Source organism: Rhagoletis pomonella, unplaced genomic scaffold, assembly GCF_013731165.1.
Source record: "Rhagoletis pomonella isolate Grant_MI unplaced genomic scaffold, Rhpom_1.0 Rhpom_scaffold_00004, whole genome shotgun sequence".
NCBI classification, from domain to species: Eukaryota; Metazoa; Arthropoda; class Insecta; order Diptera; family Tephritidae; genus Rhagoletis; species Rhagoletis pomonella.
The window spans coordinates 9,685,328-9,706,548 of NW_023458558.1; the positions used below are offsets into that span (position 1 = coordinate 9,685,328).

General features: G+C 36.0%; 1 protein-coding gene across 2 annotated transcripts in view; it reads left to right on the forward strand.

Moving 5' to 3' along the window:
- LOC118736962 overlaps positions 1-21,221 on the forward strand; it is a gene marked incomplete at its 3' end in the record, with an annotated part of 246,938 nt that overhangs the window by 224,247 nt on the left and 1,470 nt on the right. For both annotated transcript variants that reach the window (XM_036467144.1, XM_036467145.1), the window contains 1 exon segment: positions 16,597-16,865. In XM_036467144.1, the coding sequence (XP_036323037.1) occupies positions 16,597-16,865 (269 nt within the window).

Here is a 21,221-nt window from a genome sequence, read left to right on the forward strand (position 1 = left end):
TAAGCGGCCTAAACGACCTATAACGCTAGATGTTAAGGGTTTTAAAAAGTCTACAAAAAAACATGCTCGCTAAATCAGAGAGCAATTATGGGAGTCTAAAAATTGCTTCGCTGAATGAATTACAATTGGCAAACATATTTTATTGCATACATAAATATATAATGGATGAGCCTAATAGTAAGCAACGTCTCATAAAAGTGATGTCGTATTGGAGCTCTTAGGAGTGATGCCGTATTGGAGCTCTTGGGATTTAATGCTGCATACTTTAAGCCAAAGCAGTTATTCATTTAGAAGTGGCCATGGGTAATAGCGCAATTTTTATGGCGCTAGCTCAACAGCGCCGGCGCCATCTGTGGTGTCAGCGCACTAACTCAGCGCAATAGCGCAGTGTACTGATTTGAGCACGGTGCCATCTGAGTGTTACCACAGTACCCATCGTCATACAGTGTCATACGTAATACAGTGGTGTAATGCCTATTATTTGTTTCATTTTCGGCGCTGAACAATGCTTGTACCGCCAATCGAATTTAATTGCTAGCATTGAGTAAACGGTGTACATTTGCCAAGATACATACGTTTCTGGCATTCTCGCCACTCAAAAGCAAAAACAAAGTACATGTGTCTCATGTGTTTCTTGGTGTTAATAGCGCTAGCGCTTTGCATATATTGGTGTTGAAGTTTTTTGATGAATAAAAAATAACTACATACATACTATAGTAAGAAAGGAATGAGTGGTCAAATGAAAATGCGCAAGGATTTTTTGTACGAAATATGAGAGCAGAAAAGGGTGTTTTTCAGGTGTACATGGCGTATGAGTAACATTATTTCTTGCTCGTTTTCCATACAAAAAAAATCTTTCCGCATTTTTATTTGACCACATATTCCTTTCTGTTTTATACATCGGTTTTTTTCTTTGAAGCTTGATTTTCCTGAATGATTAATTAATTTCTCTGAAACTATCAGGCCTTTCGAAAAGTGATGTATGCAAGGTTTATGGAGAATTTCGTTAGCTCTCAGTCCAATTGGTTCGCGAGATATATGAAGAACGGTAAATTGCAAATATCCGAAAAACTTATCCATACAAATAAAAAAAAAAAAACTAGCACGATTTTCGGAATCACCGAGCAATTCTACATCGCACTTGGAAAGTGGCTTCCATAAAATATTCAGTGATATCAACAAAAATTTCCCATAGAATGGGCTTATGCAATTTTGAATAAAAATATACTAATACACAGTGCATGCAATAAAGTGTGCAAGTGTGTGATGTGACCTTTGCTTCATATTTACTAATAGTTGTAAAAAAAAAACTTATAAAATTTTTTTGATAGGATTTAACACTGATTGCATCGCTTGATTACAACAAATTCCAAACTCGTTTACTACCGAACGCTACGCTCCACTGGCCTTTAGTTAGTAAATGACGGTTGCATCACTGCTTTACGCTCTACTACAGCTACGACATACGAGAGCCATAAACGAGATGCCAATTATCATTATAATTTTAGCAAATGTTATTCTATTAGCGCACTGATGGTCACAGCAGCAGATGCGACGGCAACAATAACAACAACGACCACTACACATAGCTATAACATCAACACATGTTTGAATTGCACTTTTTTTGCGACGCCCGCCCGCCCACACCTAATGTCGGCGCCAACTTTTGCACTATAAGCTGAGCAGCGGCGCCGTCGTCGAACAAATGCAATTAGGCGCTTACATTTGCTGTTGTTAATATTACGTGTTGTTGTGTTTTAATGCACTTTTTTGTAAACAAATATTGTATGTGCAGAGAGTAGTATTAGTTGTTTGTTGTTGGCGCGCATTGTTTTTATTTGTTTTGCTCTTGTTTGTATGGTTTTCCCCCAAACGCTTGTTTTGTTATGTTTAAGTTTTATTCATTTTGGCGCCAGTCAACAAAAATTTCGATTGGCTAAGTGGATTTTAGCCATAATATGACCAGTCAGCCAGCCAGCCAACCAGCCAGCCAACCAGCCAGACAGACAGTCAACTGGTTTGTACAAACAGCATAACAATATACATACATACATACATATTTATGTACAACAAATAAAAGCGTCAAGTGGATTTTGCAAATTTTGGGTCATTTGCTGCCGCTCAGATCATCCGCTTCAATTCGTTTTATGCACATAGAGTAAGTATATTAAAGTGGTCGCGTGTTTTGCATGCACATGCACTTGGCGGAGAATGCGATTATGGCAAATGCGGGGTGGTGGTGCCTTTGGTTTGTAAAAATGCCATAATAATGCTAACAACAAACAGACAACCAGCAGTTATAGAGGCTCACCAACAACTGACAACTCTACTGGCCATAATAATAACGGCACACAGTGGGATAAATCACGAAAAAGCTGTCTCTAAAATTGTGCTTCGGAAATTTGATTTTAAAATAAAAAGTGTGTGCGATATAGTGAGCGTTTCTGACTGTATCTTAAATAGTCTAAGTCATAAAATTTAAATTTTTGTCTAAAAAAAAAAACAAGCTTTCTTTTGATTGTTTAAAAAGTTGCGATCGCGGGAGATCTTGCTATTCTGCGCATTGAAGATAATAGCTAAAGCAGCGTACTTCAAGAATTCGAAAATAAAGTAACCAGATTCGTCCAAGTTCTGTTGTAATTCACGTTTTAATAGCGCTATAAAATAATAACTGTGCTCATTGTATTGTAAGGAAAGCTTACACAGGGCAACACTAATTTTGGTGCGGCAAATATTTATTAAAGCTTTGATAGAGCTTTTTGTGCTGATTGCGAATCTGTAAGTATACATTTTCCACCAGGTCAAAATTTTGAAAAAAAGAAGGTCAAAGTGTCAACAAACCGCGTCTTTGTAATATTTGAGGAGCTCTAGCAAAGAAAGAAAACGTGGTAAAAACATTCTTCTTCTGTAACCGCCTAAGCGATTTTGGCCGAGTTCAACACCAGATTCAGGGACAGTAGACCAGAGTTCTAGCTTTAACTAAAGCCCTAGTGGAAGTTTCTGTCACCTTTTGCTTCCTTGTTAGAGCTTCTCACATATAAAATTTTGAGTTAAAAAAAAATTATATGCGAAAAGGGCGCATTTGTGGGCTGATTTTGTTTATATTAACACCTTATGCTAATATTCCCTAAAGAAGCGCGTGTTTCAAACTTGAAGCCTCTAGGTTAATTTTTACTATACATATATGGCCAGCTTTTTCGTGATTTCTCCCACTGTGCGGCAGTCGAATGGCGTTGAGTAGGCAACTGCATTCATTCGCTTGCATTTCAATTGGATTGGATTAGCACTTCTGGTTCAACATATCCTTGATACTTGAATGTTTGTATGTGTGTGTGTGTGTGTGTGTGTGTATGCGCTTAAATGCGTTATTTCGGTTCTGTAGAATTTAGTTGTTTCTGCATTTCCAATCTGTGCCATTATTATCTGACACCATACATATTTGCATGTGTATTTGCCCATTGTTTACCATATTTTGTTGTAGTTTTATTGTTTTGTTCGCTTTGCTGCCATGCGGTTAACTGGGCCAATTTCAAATAAATGTCTTTAGCTTTGTGAAAATCACAGTTGCTATGTGCACCCTGAGCGTATGATGCATTTTTTTTTTAAATTTGCTATTTATCTTCACCCAATCAGCGCAGTAGACTGGCTGGGTTCCTAAGGAAAAAAAATTAAAGCTTACTTTGAGAGCAGCGGTAGTGCATGTATGTATTTGACTTTAATGCTGCCACTTCCGCGCTTCTAGCATTCTGCCGTTAGCCTAAGGGCGAATCTCCATAGCATGCGCATATGTATACGGCAGGAAAATTGAATATACAAATTTGTATTGTTGCACCACCTACATAGCAACGCATTCTATTCTTTGAATTCTTTGAAATACTACAAAAAATATCCTTGCAACGAATAATGAAAAATTAATAATAAAAATTTGATGAAATTTCGATTTTCGCTGTCCTTAGGACTCGCCGACTGGGTACTGTAACTGCAAACAATTTCTCGCGAGCCAGTCTACTTCACATGTGTTTACGCCTTTTCGTTAATTAGAAATTAGAAATTGCCAATGACAGTCATTGTTAAGTAAATAATGAAAATTAAATTGTAAATTGTGTGTTTTTTAATTGTATTTGCCGCCTTTGCTCAGTGCGAGCACTTATCTCATTGCAAGGACAAAAAACATGTGTGAGTGAAAAAAACAAAAACATTAAACAATAACATTATCAACTTATTTGTTCTGCTCTGTCGCGTTTGATAAGGAAAATGGTTAACGAATTCATATTGTATTGTTTTGAGTCGTGATAGAAAATTGAGCACAATTTTTATTAATCACAATTAAAGTTAGATTGAAATGGTTTTTTTTTTGTTTTGTTTTTACTTCTTCGCAATAAGAAATGCATAGATAAGTAGAATTAACTTGGTTTTCATATAACATAAACACACATATTTATGTATGTATGTATAATGCCGTTGTTTCCCTCCGCATTAAATATCTAAAATTTTGACGGCAAAGTTGGGCATTGAAAAATTCATAGATACCAATAAAATACGCTAATAAATTTGGCACGAAAATTTGAGTTGGCTGAAAAAATCCAGGCCAGGATACTTTTAATTAAATATTCAAAAATCATTATTATTTATTTAAATTTTGTACTCATTTGTTAAATGAGGTTCTGTATTTTTTCCTGGCCTACCTAGCGGGTTGGCAGGTGGGTAATATTAGTAATTTTAACTCATCTGTTTAACACATTCTAAAGGCTTTATTCTTTCTATTGGTATATAAGTAATTTGTTTATTAAACAAATGAGTGTAAAATTAAAAAAAAAATAACAATACTACTTTTTGAATATTTAATTAAAAAAATATCCTGGCCAGGATTTGTTCAGCCAACCCACTCGCAAATATTCCCTAACACGTTAAATTTCACATATACAAAGTAAATTTCATCCATTAAACAAATGTGTGAAGGTCGTGTCTTTGTCGGATCTCCTACTATTAGAGCTAAACTACATTTTTCTTACGAGTAATGGTTTTGCTTCTTATTTCTTAGACAGTTTTTAAATTAAAATCAAATTCTGTTCAAAAATATCAGTTAAATATTGCATGTTATTTTTTTGCCTTATGTCCTTTCTTTTCTTCTATTATAAAGGCAGTGTCACACGATTGGGCATTTGGCCAAAATTGTATAGTAGCAATCGTGTAACTAAAAAAAAATGTCGTCCAAATTTTCATTCATTTTGTGCCAATAACCCACTATAAAAAAATTTAAAAATCTGTACAAATGCACCAATCGTGTGACAAAAAGCATCCTCGGCATAGTCTTTTCGTTTGGTTCTCACAGCCGAAACCATTAAAGGATAAAATAAATCATTTGTTGTTAAGCCTCAAAAACCGGAATTGGAACCCACCAGGCATGCGCCGTCCTTTGTGTTTGGCTTCCTACAAAAGCACGTATTTCGCAGTTGCCGCTTATAGGTCCGGGAGTGATCTGGAACTATACAGAATATTTATTGATTCATCTTTAAGGATTGCTAAGTATATGTATGTAGTATCGGTTGTAAGTTCTGGCTTTGGTCAACATTTCAGAACTAATGTTCTGATTCCCAATTGCCTTTTTTTCGGAAATGCTTTTAAAAGTTACGCTTTTTATATTATTTCATTTGCGTGACAAATATATTGGACATGTACATCTCCACACCCCACTCCCGCCTGCTCCCACTACCTACGCATGCCAACAGCTTGGGATTTTTTCACATACATACATGTTGTACAACCTACAACTGCACATGCAAGCAGACAGTCAGTCAGTCGTTCAGTCCATGCAGCAAAGTAACTGCCGCACTACTTCAACGCCCCGACAACTGCACGGCAATTTACTTTGTGATCTCAGGTTGGCAACTGGCAACGATTGTCGCATATCAGCAACAAATAGCGAAAATACCAGCTCAATCCGCGAAAATACCAGCTCAATCCGCGAAAATACTAGTTTCGCTGCTGTCATCATACAGTTCGTTGTTGTTGGCGCGTTGTTGTTGTTGTCGGGTGTTTATTTTGTATCCCTTAGTTAGTCGTTGCAATTTTTTCCGACTTATGCTCGCGCCGAATGGTAAATAAAAGTTTCAATACATGAAACGAATTCGTAGAATTGCTACAAAAGTGTCGCTGCTTCACTTTTGTTCAGTGACTTTATGCTTTTATCATTTTTACCGTTGCAACGTTTGTTGAAACTGTGTGTGTGAAAGTTTTTTGCGAATAAAGTTGGCTTTAACTTGATTTTGATTTCGTTGGCGCATTGTTTTTGGCTTTTCCATTTATTCATTTGTAATATGTTGCTGACTTTGTTTTTTTCATAAGATTTTACTGGCACATATTTACATACATACATATGTACATGTGTGTATATGTATGTACATATGGAATAGTAGTTGCATTTTTTTTTGTTATTTTCCATTACATTGTTTAGGTGTAGTTTCCTGTGTGTCCATGGAATTTCTGTCCCTTGTGGCAGCGTGCAAAAGTTATTTCCATCATCGCTTTATGGTCGTTATTTTTTAATATTCATAAAAAATGAATACATGGCTGTTATGACTACAACACAATTTTTTCGCACTCAAAATTCAATTCTCGAAAATTGTCACAAATAAATACCTTTACCTTAATTTAACTGGCAATCATGTGAACTTTTTTATGTTGGACGTTTCTTATTTATATTAGATATTGCAGAGAAAATTAAAAGCCGTCAGTTTATTGAACTAAGGGTTTTCGTTTAAATGTCTCTTAATTTGTTTTCTTTTTTTTTAAGTCAGATTCTACTTTACTGTGAACCTTTGCTCGAAAATTTACGAAATTACACTGTAGGGACGCTAAAACAAAAAAAAAAAAAAAAAAACGCCGAGACCAGAAACTTAATTTTGGGTCCTACATTGCGGAGCCGTAGACCATTTTTCTAGACAGAATACTTTTCCATGACATTTTCATTTTAAGTTTGCATTGCGAATGAAAAACAAAAATTGAAACTTTTACATGGAAAATGTTACGCATACGCCATGTACGACTATGGCGTATGAGTAAGAACATTTCCTGGCACTATTTCAGGCTTTAACACAACAGGATTTAACACTAATGAAAAAAATTACAAAAAAACCTGTAATTTTTTAATTTGTTTCCTGTTAAAATTTGAATTTTTTTGGCAAAACTTCTTGGGAAAATGACCTGATCTACAAAAAAAAAAACATACAGATCTGTAATCTACTATTCCAGCCTTAAGTTTACGTGTTTCAGCGCTTTTTTGTGCCATTTCAGAACTAGGGATTTTCCCTACAGTTTTAGCGGTAAAAAGTAAGCAAATGTTCCAGGTTTTCTTAAGAAATTTTAACCCAAGTTTACTTTCAAGGAACCGATTGTGTGCTTTCCAAATTAATGAAGTGCTGTCATCAATCTAGAGTTCAGCATCTTCTAAGAGAGCAAGTTTTTTGATGCTCGTCCTGCAAACAATTTTTAAATGAATAGAGAAAAACTTCAAACATAAATACTTTGCAATAGGAGTTGTTCTCGGCATCGAGGTAACGTTTAGTGACGTTGGAGGCCAAAGTCAAATCACTAAATAAACGTGGGGTTGAAAGAAATCTATTAAGCCTCATCTAGAACTTGCTATGTCACCGAACTGTCGCGAGTAAGTGGAGTGGCGCCTCTTTGCCGCGAATAATGAACATATGAACCCCGCGATGTAGGGTTCTATAACCTTCGCTCTCGATTATGGTCGTGAACGACTTGTTCGAGATGTATGAGAAGAGTGATTTTCAGGCGATTTTCAGGTTCCACGGATAATCTGACCTAAGGTTTCCTCGATCTGGTCGCTGAATAAGCGTCTAGCAGTCCGGAACTGCAAAGTTGTCCTCGTTGTCCTCGATTGGAGGTGCTCTCATCGAACTTTCTGGGAGGGTAAAATACTTGGGCCCTAGATTGTAGGCTGTTATCAAAACCTCACATTGATGATAAGAGAGGGAGAGTCATTAGTTTAAAACGTATACAGTTCACTTCCACCATGTCGCTTAATGACATGCTGCAGTTAGTTCATGCTGTTAGCTAAACTTCCGCAGTTTGTGCTAAAATTAAGGTAACCCTAGGTATATACCTAATAAATTCAACGTTTTTGTACTCTAAAATATTGGCTTTGGCCAGTTGGCTAAAAAGTGCTTGGTGACAGTATTTGTTGGAAGTGAGAAGTGTTATTTCTGTAAAACAAATTTAAGAACTAATTGTATTTATAAAAAAAAATAAAGTTTAAAATCTGTCTAGCTCACATAAATCTTAATATTTTTCCGAATATTTTGGGAGATATCTTAAAATATAACAAATTTTTTAACTTCAATTGAAAATAGTACCGATTTTTTTTGTTCGGAAAGTGATGCACCCTAATATATATATTTAATAACTTTGAGGTCTCTAAGTGATCTCGTTTGGTCACAAATTGGCACCAGTAAAAAAACCCATCGCACTGATTAACATTGCCTAGCTATACCTATGCATTTGAACCGTTACACTGAAAAAAGAGTTTATATTGTTACCAAATCAGTTGTTGAGAGAAATATATACAATTTAGTTGATGTTCGTGAATTTGAGTATAGGCCCAACAAAAATAATAATTTAGCAAATATTCCCCGTCAGAATACAGAACCAAAAAACTGATTACTAAATCTGCTTTAAGTATTTATTATCAAAACGTAAGAGGCATAAATACTAAATTAACGAATTTATATCTTAATGGCCTTGAATGCAATTATAATATAATTTCTTTGACTGAAACTTGGCTCAAACCTCACACTTTTAATTCAGAGATTCTTTCAAATAATTATCATATCTACAGAAAAGATCGGGAGGACAGAGTCGGCGGTGGCGTACTCTTTGCCGTAGACTCTTCAATACCATCTGAAGAAGTTAGTCTTCCACACATCGAATCTGCAGAATTCAAATGCATTCGTGTTCAGGTTGGAAGGGGGTTTACTTACTTAGCTCTATGCTATATTCCTCCCCGATCTGACTTATCAGTGTATTCACAACATGTATCTTTACTGAAATCAATTAATTCAATGATTAAACCCTCTGATTCATTGATTGTGTTGGGTGACTTTAATTTACCAAATGTATCATGGAACATCATTGACAATGATATTGTACCTTTCTCGTCTAGCGCGTGCAACAACGTATTTTTAGAGGAGATGGCTGAACTCTGCCTGATTCAAGTTAATGTACTTCGCAATAAGTTTGGCAAAGTATTAGATCTTGTTTATGTTGATGATGCATCTAAGTCGGCTGTAAATAAATGTGACCCACTAGTTTTGCCCGAAGATGTCTACCACCCTGCTATTGAGATATCTTACGAAATTATAAACGATGGTCAAAATTGCGATGTCCAAACATACGAGCCAAATGTTCGCTTTGATTTTTCGCAAGCCAACTTTAAAAAACTGAATAAAGAATTATCAAAATTGTCGTGGCCTATATACAAAGAAAAAGTTGAGCAAAGCGTTGCACATTTTAATTGTACTGTACATAGATTATTTGAAAAGTATGTGCCTAAACGCATGTGTGTTCCTGTAGAACAAACACAGTTATGGTTCACTAAAGAACTGAGAAACTTGAAAAACAGAAAGTCACGTTATTTTAGATTACACAAAAAAACCGGCTTACACTCATACTATGAAAATACTCACTTTTGCGTCACAAGTTCTTTGAATTAAACAAAATGTGTTATAAAGATTACTTGTGTAAAATCAAACGACGTATAATATATAACACCAAATCATTTTATGATTTCGTAAACTCCAAGCGAAATGTACGTGGGTTTCCTTCCGCCATGAAGTATCAAAATACCGTCTCTGGTGATAATCAAACAATTTCTAACATGTTCGCTCAGTTTTTTAAATCCAATTATTCCACTAACTCCCAAGCATACTTTGACTATCCTTTTAAACTAAGTCCAATTAACTCAATACATAACCCTATAATATCTCCCGATGATGTTTTAGTTTACCTGAAGTCCTTAAAGCAGTCTTTTAGTTATGGTCCTGACCAGATCCCCACTTGTTTTCTTAGAAATTGTGCTGATTATCTCTATGAGCCGTTAACAGCCTTATTTAATTTGTCTCTTAAAGAGGGCGTTTTTCCAACTGTATGGAAGGAATCGTTCATAACCCCCTTACATAAAAGCGGTAGCAGGTCTTCAGTGGAGAACTACCGGGGCATAGCTAAGCTTTCTGCAATTCCTAAATTACTTTGAATTAACATCCTATATCTCAAAAGCATTTAGTGAGAGCAAAACTGTTGATGTTATATATACTGATTTCAGTAAAGCATTTGACAAAGTGTGCCACTCGTTGCTCATCTATAAACTTGATCTTCTTGGTCTTCCACCTAATTTTATACGTTGGATCTCTTCATACCTCTATGATAGATCATAAAGGGTATTGTTTAAAAATACTATCTCTGACGTCATTGATGTTACTTCAGGAGTCCCTCAGGGTAGCCACCTAGGCCCGATTCTGTTCTTGCTTTTTATAAACGATATTTCTACAGATATAAAATTCTCCAAAATTTTAATGTATGCAGATGATGTAAAACTTTATAAATCATTCGTTTCAATTGAAGAAAGGTCTTTGCTACAATCAGACTTAAACAGCATGGCTTACTGGTGTAAAGTAAATCTTATGCCTCTAAATCTTAAGAAATGTAAAGTAATGTGCTTCTCGCGAAGAGCTGTTCTGCCAGTTTCTTATATAATAGGTAACCATAACCTGGAACAGGTATACAATTTTGTGGACCTTGGTATCACAATGGATCCTAAGCTTAATTTTAATCTTCACATTAATGTGACAGTCAACAAGGCTAAAGGTGTACTTGCATTTGTGAAACGATGGTCAAAAGAATTTAGTGACCCGTATATCACTAAAACCCTGTTTACAACATTAGTTAGGCCGATTCTGGAATACGGCTCGGTGGTTTGGAATCCAAGGTATCAAATTTACTCAGACAAGATAGAATCAATTCAAAAACAATTCCTACTTTTTGCTTTAAGAAATTTCCGATGGGATTCTCAATATAGTCTTCCACCTTATACGAGTCGCTTAAAACTTATTAACCTTCCTACACTTGCCAGTCGCAGGGAAATGCTTGGTATAATTTTTATGGTTAAATTACTGACAGGCTCAATTTCAAGTCCGTCTCTTCTGGCTGATGTAAGCTTTAATGTTCCGTCACGCGTATCAAGACACTTTTGTCCCATATTTCTGAAAGCTTGTAAAACCAATTTTGAATTGCACGACCCACTCCGTTACTTATGCCAGGATTTTAACTCTCATTCCAGCACGTTTGATATATCAGATCCGCTTTTCAGCATTAAGAAAGCGATACTCTCCTCTCTCAATAAGTGAATTATTGACATAAATACATAAAATCAGCTGATGAATTTAGTTCTGTAGCTGAACAGTTTTAGATCTCGACACTTAACAAACTCCTGCCTATCGTGACTCGGCACAAAAATTTAAAATATTGGTTCCGTACGTCATGCGGACTGCGCCCCTCGTGCGGATGGGCGGGAATGGAGGGTAAAAACCGTTGGGATATTATTTAATTATACCCTTCTCTCAGTGTATTTGGTTCCATATAGCGATCGTTTTGTACTAATTGCCTAGGAAGACGTCTTGCACCAATGCAATATTTGGTCTTTATGATGAATGCGGAAGTTAAAGATGAAACAAAATATTCAACCCTTCTGTATATTTACATATACATTTACTCTATGAATTTTCATACGAAAATCAAAATAGCCAAAGATAAGTGACTGTCGTTCGCTTGCCAAGAAAATATGCTAGACTGCACTGGTTTCGCTAGTCAAAGTTTACCATTTATACAAATTCTTAAAATTCCATTCGAAAATATTTCGATGATCGCAGTATTGATGCGCATATTTGTCTAGCTAGATTTATCGCAAACGAATTATCATTTGTGTTTGTGCAACTCATAGAGAAACGCACTAATAAATAAATAATAATACATATAATTGACAAAAAAAAAAGAAATTTCAATAGCAACCGCATTTCAGTGCCAAAGTTGGTACCAGACGCTGTATTAGAGCTTGCTATTGTTCCTTCCTATGGATTCTTTCACATCTACTTTACCTTGTAAAAATATCCTTAACGCAAAAACCATCCATTTTATATTTAAACCATGTGGTTTTTGTAAATTCCTGGACGCTTTTAAATATCTATGCATACTTAGATATGTATATACATTCGTACACTCCCTCCTACACACTTACATACATATTTAATGGCTTCAACTTCCATCTCGTCTACCGCAGTTCCCATACCCATTCATCTTTGCCTGCAATCACACCTTGACAACAAAACAACAACAATGTAACCGAAACACACCTGCCACTCTCTAAGGTCACATGTTGACTGGTGTCGTGGACTGAAAATGGTTTTGCATAGTCCGTTGCCTCGTAAATCGAAAATCTCTCCGTAATCTATTGGCGTGGTTTTGCCAGCTTCCCTATGTTTTGTCTATGTAATTCCATTGAGGAGTTGTATTTTGTATTGCTGTAAAATATGTATGTATGTATGTTTGTTTTAGTGAGTTGTGAGTACTTTTTCTCGGCTTTGCCACATACCGCTAAATTCAATTTTTCTTTCGCACATTCTTGGCGATTGCTACATACATATATATGCATATAAACACAGACAACGTAACTACGAACGTATTTGCTCTACTGAAAATGCATCTTTTTGGGGAAGGAGGGACGGGGGTATACTTTAGGATGCTGTACGATTCATCTTAGCTTATAGAACAGTGTCTAAATATAAAAATGAATATTGTAAAAGTTCTAACTAAGTATAAATGCAGGAGAATTACCTAAATACCAACAGAAATAACAATTATAAACACCATACCAAATACTATACCAATACCAACACTGATACCAAAACCAATACCATATTAAATACCGAAAGAATTACCAATACCAGTTTCAATATTGAAAGCAATACAAATACCACCGCAAGGACGGATTGGTGTAATCCTTCTTACCAAAGTCGATACCAATATCAACCCCACTTCCAATACTTATAGCAACCAATACCGTTTTCAATACCGAAAGTAATGCAAATACCAACACCAACACCAATACTCCTTGCAAAAGCCGATACAAATACTAATGCCAATACTAATACTAAAGTCCGAATCCAATTCTAATTGCAATACCAAATCCAATACCAATACCAATAGCAATACCAATGCCAATACCAATACAAATACCAGTACCCATGCAAATAATACCAATCCCAATTCTAATTCTAATACCAAAACTAACACCAATACCGATATCAATACCAATACCAATACCGACACCAACATCAATACCAATACCAGTACCAATACCTATATTCACAAACCCAATTTCCATCAATTTCTTCCAATAGTCGTTTACACTTTGCTCCACTACCTACGCGCCGACTTTTTCAACAACAATAAGTCTCATCTAACACTACAGCGGAGTTGTGCCAGTCCAAAAGTTTTGACTCAATGATTTTTAGAAGTTGTTGTTGTACCCGTATTTTAAACAGTAAGTGGTTGAGTGCCAACGTGGGCAAAGTTGAAAACAAACAGATAGACAGACGCGCCAGCAATAAAAAACATTGAATACACGCATTTGCCTATAAACTATGAAGTACTCGCAGACAGTGGAACAAAATAAATAAAGTTGGTAAACAAGCGATCGGCAGTTTAAAAGTAGGACAACAAAGGCGGCGAAGAACACTGCCAACCAGTAAGTAAGCTAGACGTGGCACTCTCGTCCGGACCACCCACAAGCGTTTGGGGCAGCAGTACTTGCACCTTTTTTCCTTCCACAATTCCAGCACGCCACCTCCTGCGAGGTATAAAGAAAGCATGGATGGTTTGTTTCGCTTTTTGTTTGTGCAATTTTTAGCGGTTTGGCTTGCTCCAACTCTTCGGGGTGGTGTGACCGATGCTCTGCGCCTTCGCGTATTTATTTTTCACAATTTCCATTGCGAGGGGAACACCGCAACCAACATCACGTTGGTGGCTGCCAGGATGTGCGGTTGGGCGCGTAACCTACAAGTAAATCCATAAAATGTAAAATGCAAATTTATTTATGTGCGTTCGATGCCAAAGCGACAAGAGCATAAACATGAAAACAGAATGAGGCGGAGAAGGGCTGCAGTCTGGCGAATGGGAGCTTCAGCCATCCGTTAGCTGCCAACTCTCAACCTGCCTGCCAACCGCTAACGTATCACCGATTGACCGACCGATCGACCGCCCTCATCAACCTTTTTAACTAACAAACAAAGATGCGCCAGTTACACACATACATAAATACGTATTTATAGAGGCAGGTTGCGGGTACTCTAGGCGGCATTGTCTGTGCTCTGAAGCGCTGTAAATAATGGCCAAGCGCAGTCGTTTTGAAAGCAATGAACAAAGAATCAATGAACGCATAAGTGAGCGTGCGGCCTCCGTATAACGGGCAATGTGAAATACATAAACGGTAAAGGATTTTGATATTGGAATTAATTGGGTGATAATTAGAAAGCATCTTACCAAAGAATTGTACTTTATTGTTGAGTTGTAGTGTGGCGCGTGTGTGTGACGGAGCAATGCACACAAATACTAGGCATTTGACTATCTACATAAAAGGGCGAGGTTTGTGGTTGAATCTGTTTTAGGATTCATGAATTTCATGAACCGCTTTTTCTGACAGGAATTCCTTTGCGTAATTTCTCAACCAGAACGTGCTTTGAATTTAAATTATTTTGTTGATAACATATTGTTGTTGTTCTACAAAACTTAAGTGGTTAATTTATTATTATTCGGCTGAAAATTTGCGCTATTATTATTTTTTTTTTTTGAATAATTTTTCGTTTATCGATTTTTTGCCGACGGCGAAGAAACAGCCAACAGCGTGGCGAAATCGTAAATGGGGAAGAGACATTTTAGCATTTTCTGCTACTTGTCCTTGCTTAAAAAAATGTTAATTCTTTTTTTTTATGGAAATATAGCATACTACCAAAAAAAAAAACATTTAGATCAAAATATCAAACTTTGTAGAACATTTATAAATATTCAATTTTAAACTTTCTGTGACAATTAAATTTTATTATAACAAAGTGCAAGTTTGAAGTAGCAACTTTTTGTTCGCATATTTTTTCCGTACAAAGCATGTTCGAAATTTTTTTTTGTATGGATAAAATAAACAACACCTTCAAATCAACCTTCACAAAAATCAACGGTCAATCCTAGCTACTTAAAATTTACGCTGTTTTACTATAGAATAATTTATATGCAAAGTTTGAAATTTTTTTAGATAGCGAGCACTTCCTAAAAACATAATAAAAAGTAAATAATCGAAATGAAAATAGCCACAAAATACTAAAATGTCTATTCTCTATTTATATTTCCGCCTCTGTATCTGCGTATTTATAATGAATTCTTGTTACTGTATTCACACATAACTAAGTATGCAGTTTTATTAGAACACGTTCTGTTAATTAAATGCTACTTAAAAAAAAAATCAGGTTTTCAGAAATATCAACTGACCAAATAAGCCTTTTAATTTACTTATCTTAATTACTTTTTACTGTTATGCATCGCCTCGCACAGACCACCAAAGTACAGGTTTAAAGAAAAAACTACGACAATATTTCATAGCTAACCCCCGGTGTCTGGTCTGTATAGGTGGTAGCTACTTTCCGGTTCGGTAGCAAGCCTACCGTTATTCGTAGTTATTTGTTCTGCATAGCTTGCAAATTGTATCATTGGTCGGGGCAAACATAAAGGCCTGTGAAACAAACAGTGCAGTTAGTAACTTTGCAATGAACTAGAAGTGGACCAAATGAAGGGAATCTTCTGTAGTGTGGCTGAGGCGCACTAATGCCAATTCTTCTTTTTTTGTTACTGTTTCTGTGTTTTCTTAATTTTTATTATTGATGAAAAGAAAATGCAAAATAAAAGTAAAAAAAAAATCATAGTCATTTCAAGGCAGGAGGTTTTTCGGTTGGTACCTTTTAACGTCATAATTTGCACGACAGTAACAGGCACTCTTTAAATATGAAACATGTTTAAAGTATTTCTACAGAAATTAATTTCTCGTAAAAAATTTTGTTCACTTTTAATTTATTTTTTCCAAACTGCTATAATTTCGGTTTAGTAACGTCTTTCCATAAAGCTGCAACTTTTGTATGTCAATAGTTATGTTACCCACTATTTGTATCAATCACAAAGTGTCTACTCTCGAAAGTACAAGTGGTTCCCCCTTATAGCGAATGGGGAAAATTATTGCAGCTAATTTACCATGGGACAACGTAAAACCTTAACAAATACGTATTAATCCTTCATAGCAAAAGTAAATAACTTTCAGTCGATAAGAGAAAACTAATCAGTCCAACGACGCCGAAGCACTTTACTTCATGAGTGCAATTATCTGCAAATACTTTTGTTCATGTACATACATACATACATACTTACATACATACATACATACTTATGCCATATGTGTTTGTTTGTGTTTCGTTTTCATGCACATTGCAGGTTCAGCTAAACAACTGGAAAATACAGAGCTCTCCAATGGCATTGTCCAAGACGAACCGGAGATAATCGCCCAACAGACCGATAAAGTTGATATACTTCTACATTGTATTAAATCATCAACGCGTGATGCCGCTTGGATTTATGGACAAGTGTTGTGCCAAATTATACGTGATTTAGTGCCACCGAATGAAATATTGACGAAGGTCATAAAAGAGTTTCTAGCCATAAATCAACCGCATTGCGATGTTATTGCAATGATTGTGTATCAGGTAAGTCATATGTACATACATACACACATACATACATATGTACATTCTATATACTGACGTTAGACGTCGCTTTTAGAAATAAGAATATATTTCATATGTATGTCTGTATGCAAGCAAGTAATTTACATATAACAAAAGAGCTGCACTGTATCATTGAAATGGTTGCTTTGGTACTGCGGGGTGTTGAATGTTGAATTGTGCGCGCAAATTTCGAGTTCAAAAGAGTCACCTCGGCGCAGCTACATATACAACATACTCGTATACGCGCAGTGTCATGTGGCATGGAGCTGGCTGCTTCGAATTATACACTGAGTTGCTCTTTCATACACACATACTACGCTAGCAGTAAATGATTTTCAAACAATGGCAGCCGTGTGTAGATCCTGAATTCAACGGTTTCATATGTGTGTTGCATGTAAGCTGTAAATGGTAGAGAGAGTTGGTTATGACTTTGTGTTGCTATTTCTGTTGTCGTGTTGCCGTTGGCGCTCTAACAAACGTATGAGCTTTAGTCACTTTTTAGGGTCGTGTGCTGCTTTATTAGAATTTGAGTTTCGGTTTTACGTTTTTTTTTTTTTGATTTTTTATCTGTGCCACTGATATTCCTTGTGTTCCGTAAGCGTTTGTTACACATTTGTTTGTGCGTCGGCAAGTGCTTTTGCCATTAGTTTGCACTCCTTTTATCGCACAACATAATAAAAACTCAGTTTTCGAGGGGAGAAATGGGCAACAGGAATTTGTATAGCAAACTTTTAAATCTTTAGTATGCAGAATGATCTCAAAAAGTTCAAGTTCAAAGGATTTCATTGTAAGCATAGCCAAGTGGGTTTGTCTGATCTTCAGAGCTATTTATGAGTTCAGCGACGAAGCACCATAACCAACAACTCAGTTCATAGGGCTTATCTTGATAAACAGAATATTTTGGGGTTCCCCACAATATTTTTTTGCCCAGTAGGATGTTTCAAAATACATAGTAGCTCTACCACCTTTTTCTCTTATTGCCAACTTTTTTTTGTACTGACTGACTCGTTTCAAATTAAATCGGTAAAATCGAAAAAGCTGGGTCGCTATGCTTTTAGTATGTCTGCTGCTTTATTTTTTTTTACTCGCCACTTCTGGCGATTACTGGCTGTGAACCTGTGTTTGCATCAATGCCCGTGTAATGCTGAAATGGTGCGACCAACATAACCAAGCTAAACTTAGCGGAAATAATTGGCGGTGCGCCACTTGAGTCAAGGAGCGCACCCAGCTATATAGACACACAAATACATTTGAATACCCTGCAGTAAAAAGCCGAAATCAGCCAACTGGCGAAATCCGAATATTTAAGTAACTGGTTTGGCGTGTCAATAGAGACTCTGCATAGGACCTCCCATCTGCATAAAATTCTATTTAAGAATCATTCAATGGGACCGGACTTGTAAGGAGAAATAACAGAATTTTTACTTAAACAACTGTAAGGTTCTGAAGTACTGGATTCAAGTGCAGGATCCAGTTTTTGCGATGAAATCCACCTTAATGAGTCATAGAAGATCTGGCTCCTTTTTGACACAGACGAAGTACGGTAGTCATTCGAGTCCTTTGAATGATTCAAAGCCGATTTTGATGTGTGTGCCTTTTCAACACTAAATTTATATTTGGGAAAACTTTTCCGTGCACTTGGTGGAATGTATTAGTCTTCTTTTTTCATATTGGAATTTTTTAAGGATATTCAAGGATACAATTTTAAAATGACATTTTCAACACCTATGCGTTCTTGCACACCACAAAAGTTAATATTTTGCAATTCTACAGAATCTTCTGGTTTCATTTGTTGCCCATATGTTACATGCATACATTTAACTAGATTTAGTAATTAGTGATATCCTTGAAATTTCAAAGTCCTTTGAAAAAATTTCTGACGGCAAAGAAAAAGACCTATAACGCAGTACTACTTTATGTGGCCCCTAGTTTCGCGAGCTTATTGATTTTTTTATGTGTAAATTTTACTGTCGCACGGTGGAACAATCGTTATATTATTGTTCTTTTATTTTTTCGATCATATTATAACCGTTATTTACCGATTTAATATTTTAGATCATATTTAAGAGATTAAAAATTCAGTTTCTTAAAATTAAAAATCGCAAAGTAACAACTAAATTGTACCGAAAAAAATAAATAAAAATTCGATGAGGTCGCAACGTTCTAAAAATATAAATCTTTATATTTAACGGTTATTTAGGTTCCTGCTCGTAAGCGATGATAACGTTCTTCCCCGTTAGTTATTATGACTGCTGTAGCAGTGCTAGCAAAACAGAATTCATTGCTTTAAGTGGTCATCCATTTTTCTGACTACCCCGACGACTGACATGGCGTTACTAGTGTTTCTAATGGCTAGAGCTGATGTATAGAGTGCCTATAGGCAGTTCGTACTACAAACCTTGCCATGTTATAAATATTTACCTGTTGCTAATTAGAAAAAAAAAAATCGGGGGAGAACTTGGTAGTTGAGTTTCAAAGCCTTCTCTTAAATAGTACTCTAGTTCGCAACTAGTACCTTTCACTGCCTGATACTTCGCGTTAGCCATTAGTTTCGCCGCATGTGTATGTGTGTATCCTTGCAACATGTGTAACGTTAGCCGTTATCAATCTCACATACATACATACATATGTTTCATTGTTTGCATTTGTATGCGAGTAAGCGATTTTTTTTCCGCAATCACAAAATTAATGACAACCTAAATGTGGAACTACAAGCCACAGACATGCCAGTGAACATTAGACACGCACACATACACACACCCACACACACACACACACAGACCTACGCACATGCAAGCACCTAGAGATTTTACTGCATTTGGGTCAACAGTGTCGGTTCTCTGGCTTGCTGCATCCCTGCTTTATATGTATGTGTATTAGGGTGGTCCAAAGTAAGTAAAGTCGGAATTTTTATGCTCTCAACCCCTAGGATGGTTATTTATCGAAAAAAGTAACCCTACTACCAAAGCGCTCAAAATTTTCCATGTATTTTATATGAAAAAAAGAAATGGTACGGAATTCTTGAAAATCACCATTTTTCGATCGGAAAGCTCTGTTTCTCTTCAGGAGACTTCCAATAAAAATATCTAATTGTTTTTTTTTAATTTTTGAATACTATTTTTTTTATGTATCCCTCCATTGTATGTTCAGGCATTTTCTGCGGGTTTTGGCGGACATATAAAATATAGTTACAATAAAAAAATGGCGAAATAAATAATTGGGTATTATTATTGGCAATCTCTTGAAGAGAAACAGAATTCCGTACCATTTCTACAAAAAGCGGGGTAAATTTTTTAATTATTATTATTTTCTTCTTAGAGGGTGAGAGCATAAAAAATCCGACTTACTTTTCCACATGCATTTTGGGACAACCCTTATGCACATACATATGCCTATATGTTTATGGGGTGTGGAAGGCAATAAAAATCTTCATTAGTCTAATAAACGTGCACGTCTCGAGGTTCAAGGTTGTAAATCTGAAACGTGAGCGCACTGCTTTATGTTCTTTTTTTTGGCTCTCATTTTTGCAGATTTAATTTTATTTTTGGGGTTTGAAATTGTTCATTCCACTTCTTATAGTTTTATTGTGTGCTTTTAAGCTTCAGCTTTGAGCTTTGCTAAACTTTTTTTAAATAGTTTTATTGCATTTTTCATCAATATATTTTCTCCACAAGTACTTTCAATTTCTCGCATTTGATTTTTGCGTGCCGAAGCGAAAGTGTAGCGCACAAATTTCGCTAAACGCATTTAATTCGCATTTCGTACTTCTCGCTTCTGCTTTAAATATTTGCCTTTGAAATTTCTATATTGTTTACCTATTCTCTTTGCACAAGCAATTTCGAAAGATTTTTCTTTTTTCTTTCTAAGCGTATTCGACACACTTTTAGCAGCAGTTGGCTTTAAGTGTTCCAATAGTAGTGGCACTAGTGCTCTGCTCCAACCTCGATTCTTTCATTATTGTTTTTTTTTTTTTGGCATCGCTTGGTCAGTAGTTGTTGCAGTTGCTTTATTGCTGTGCGTAGAGCTGCAGCTACTTTCGTGCAACAAAAACCCAATTTTGCCGTCTTCTTGATTTTTCGTAATTTGCCGCCTTAACATTTTCCGGCGTGGCCGTATTTCTTTTACATTGCTACAAACTGTTGGTGCATATTCAACCTTCCACATTCAACATTTAACATTCCGTTCATCCAACATGCAACATTCTTTGCTCGCCCACCCAACGTGCACCAGTATTCAGCATTTAATTTCCTCTACTTTTTCAGTCAGCTTCCTTACTTGCACTACAATTCATTTGATTTACTTGCATATTTTTCTTTTTTGCTCTCATTTTTCACC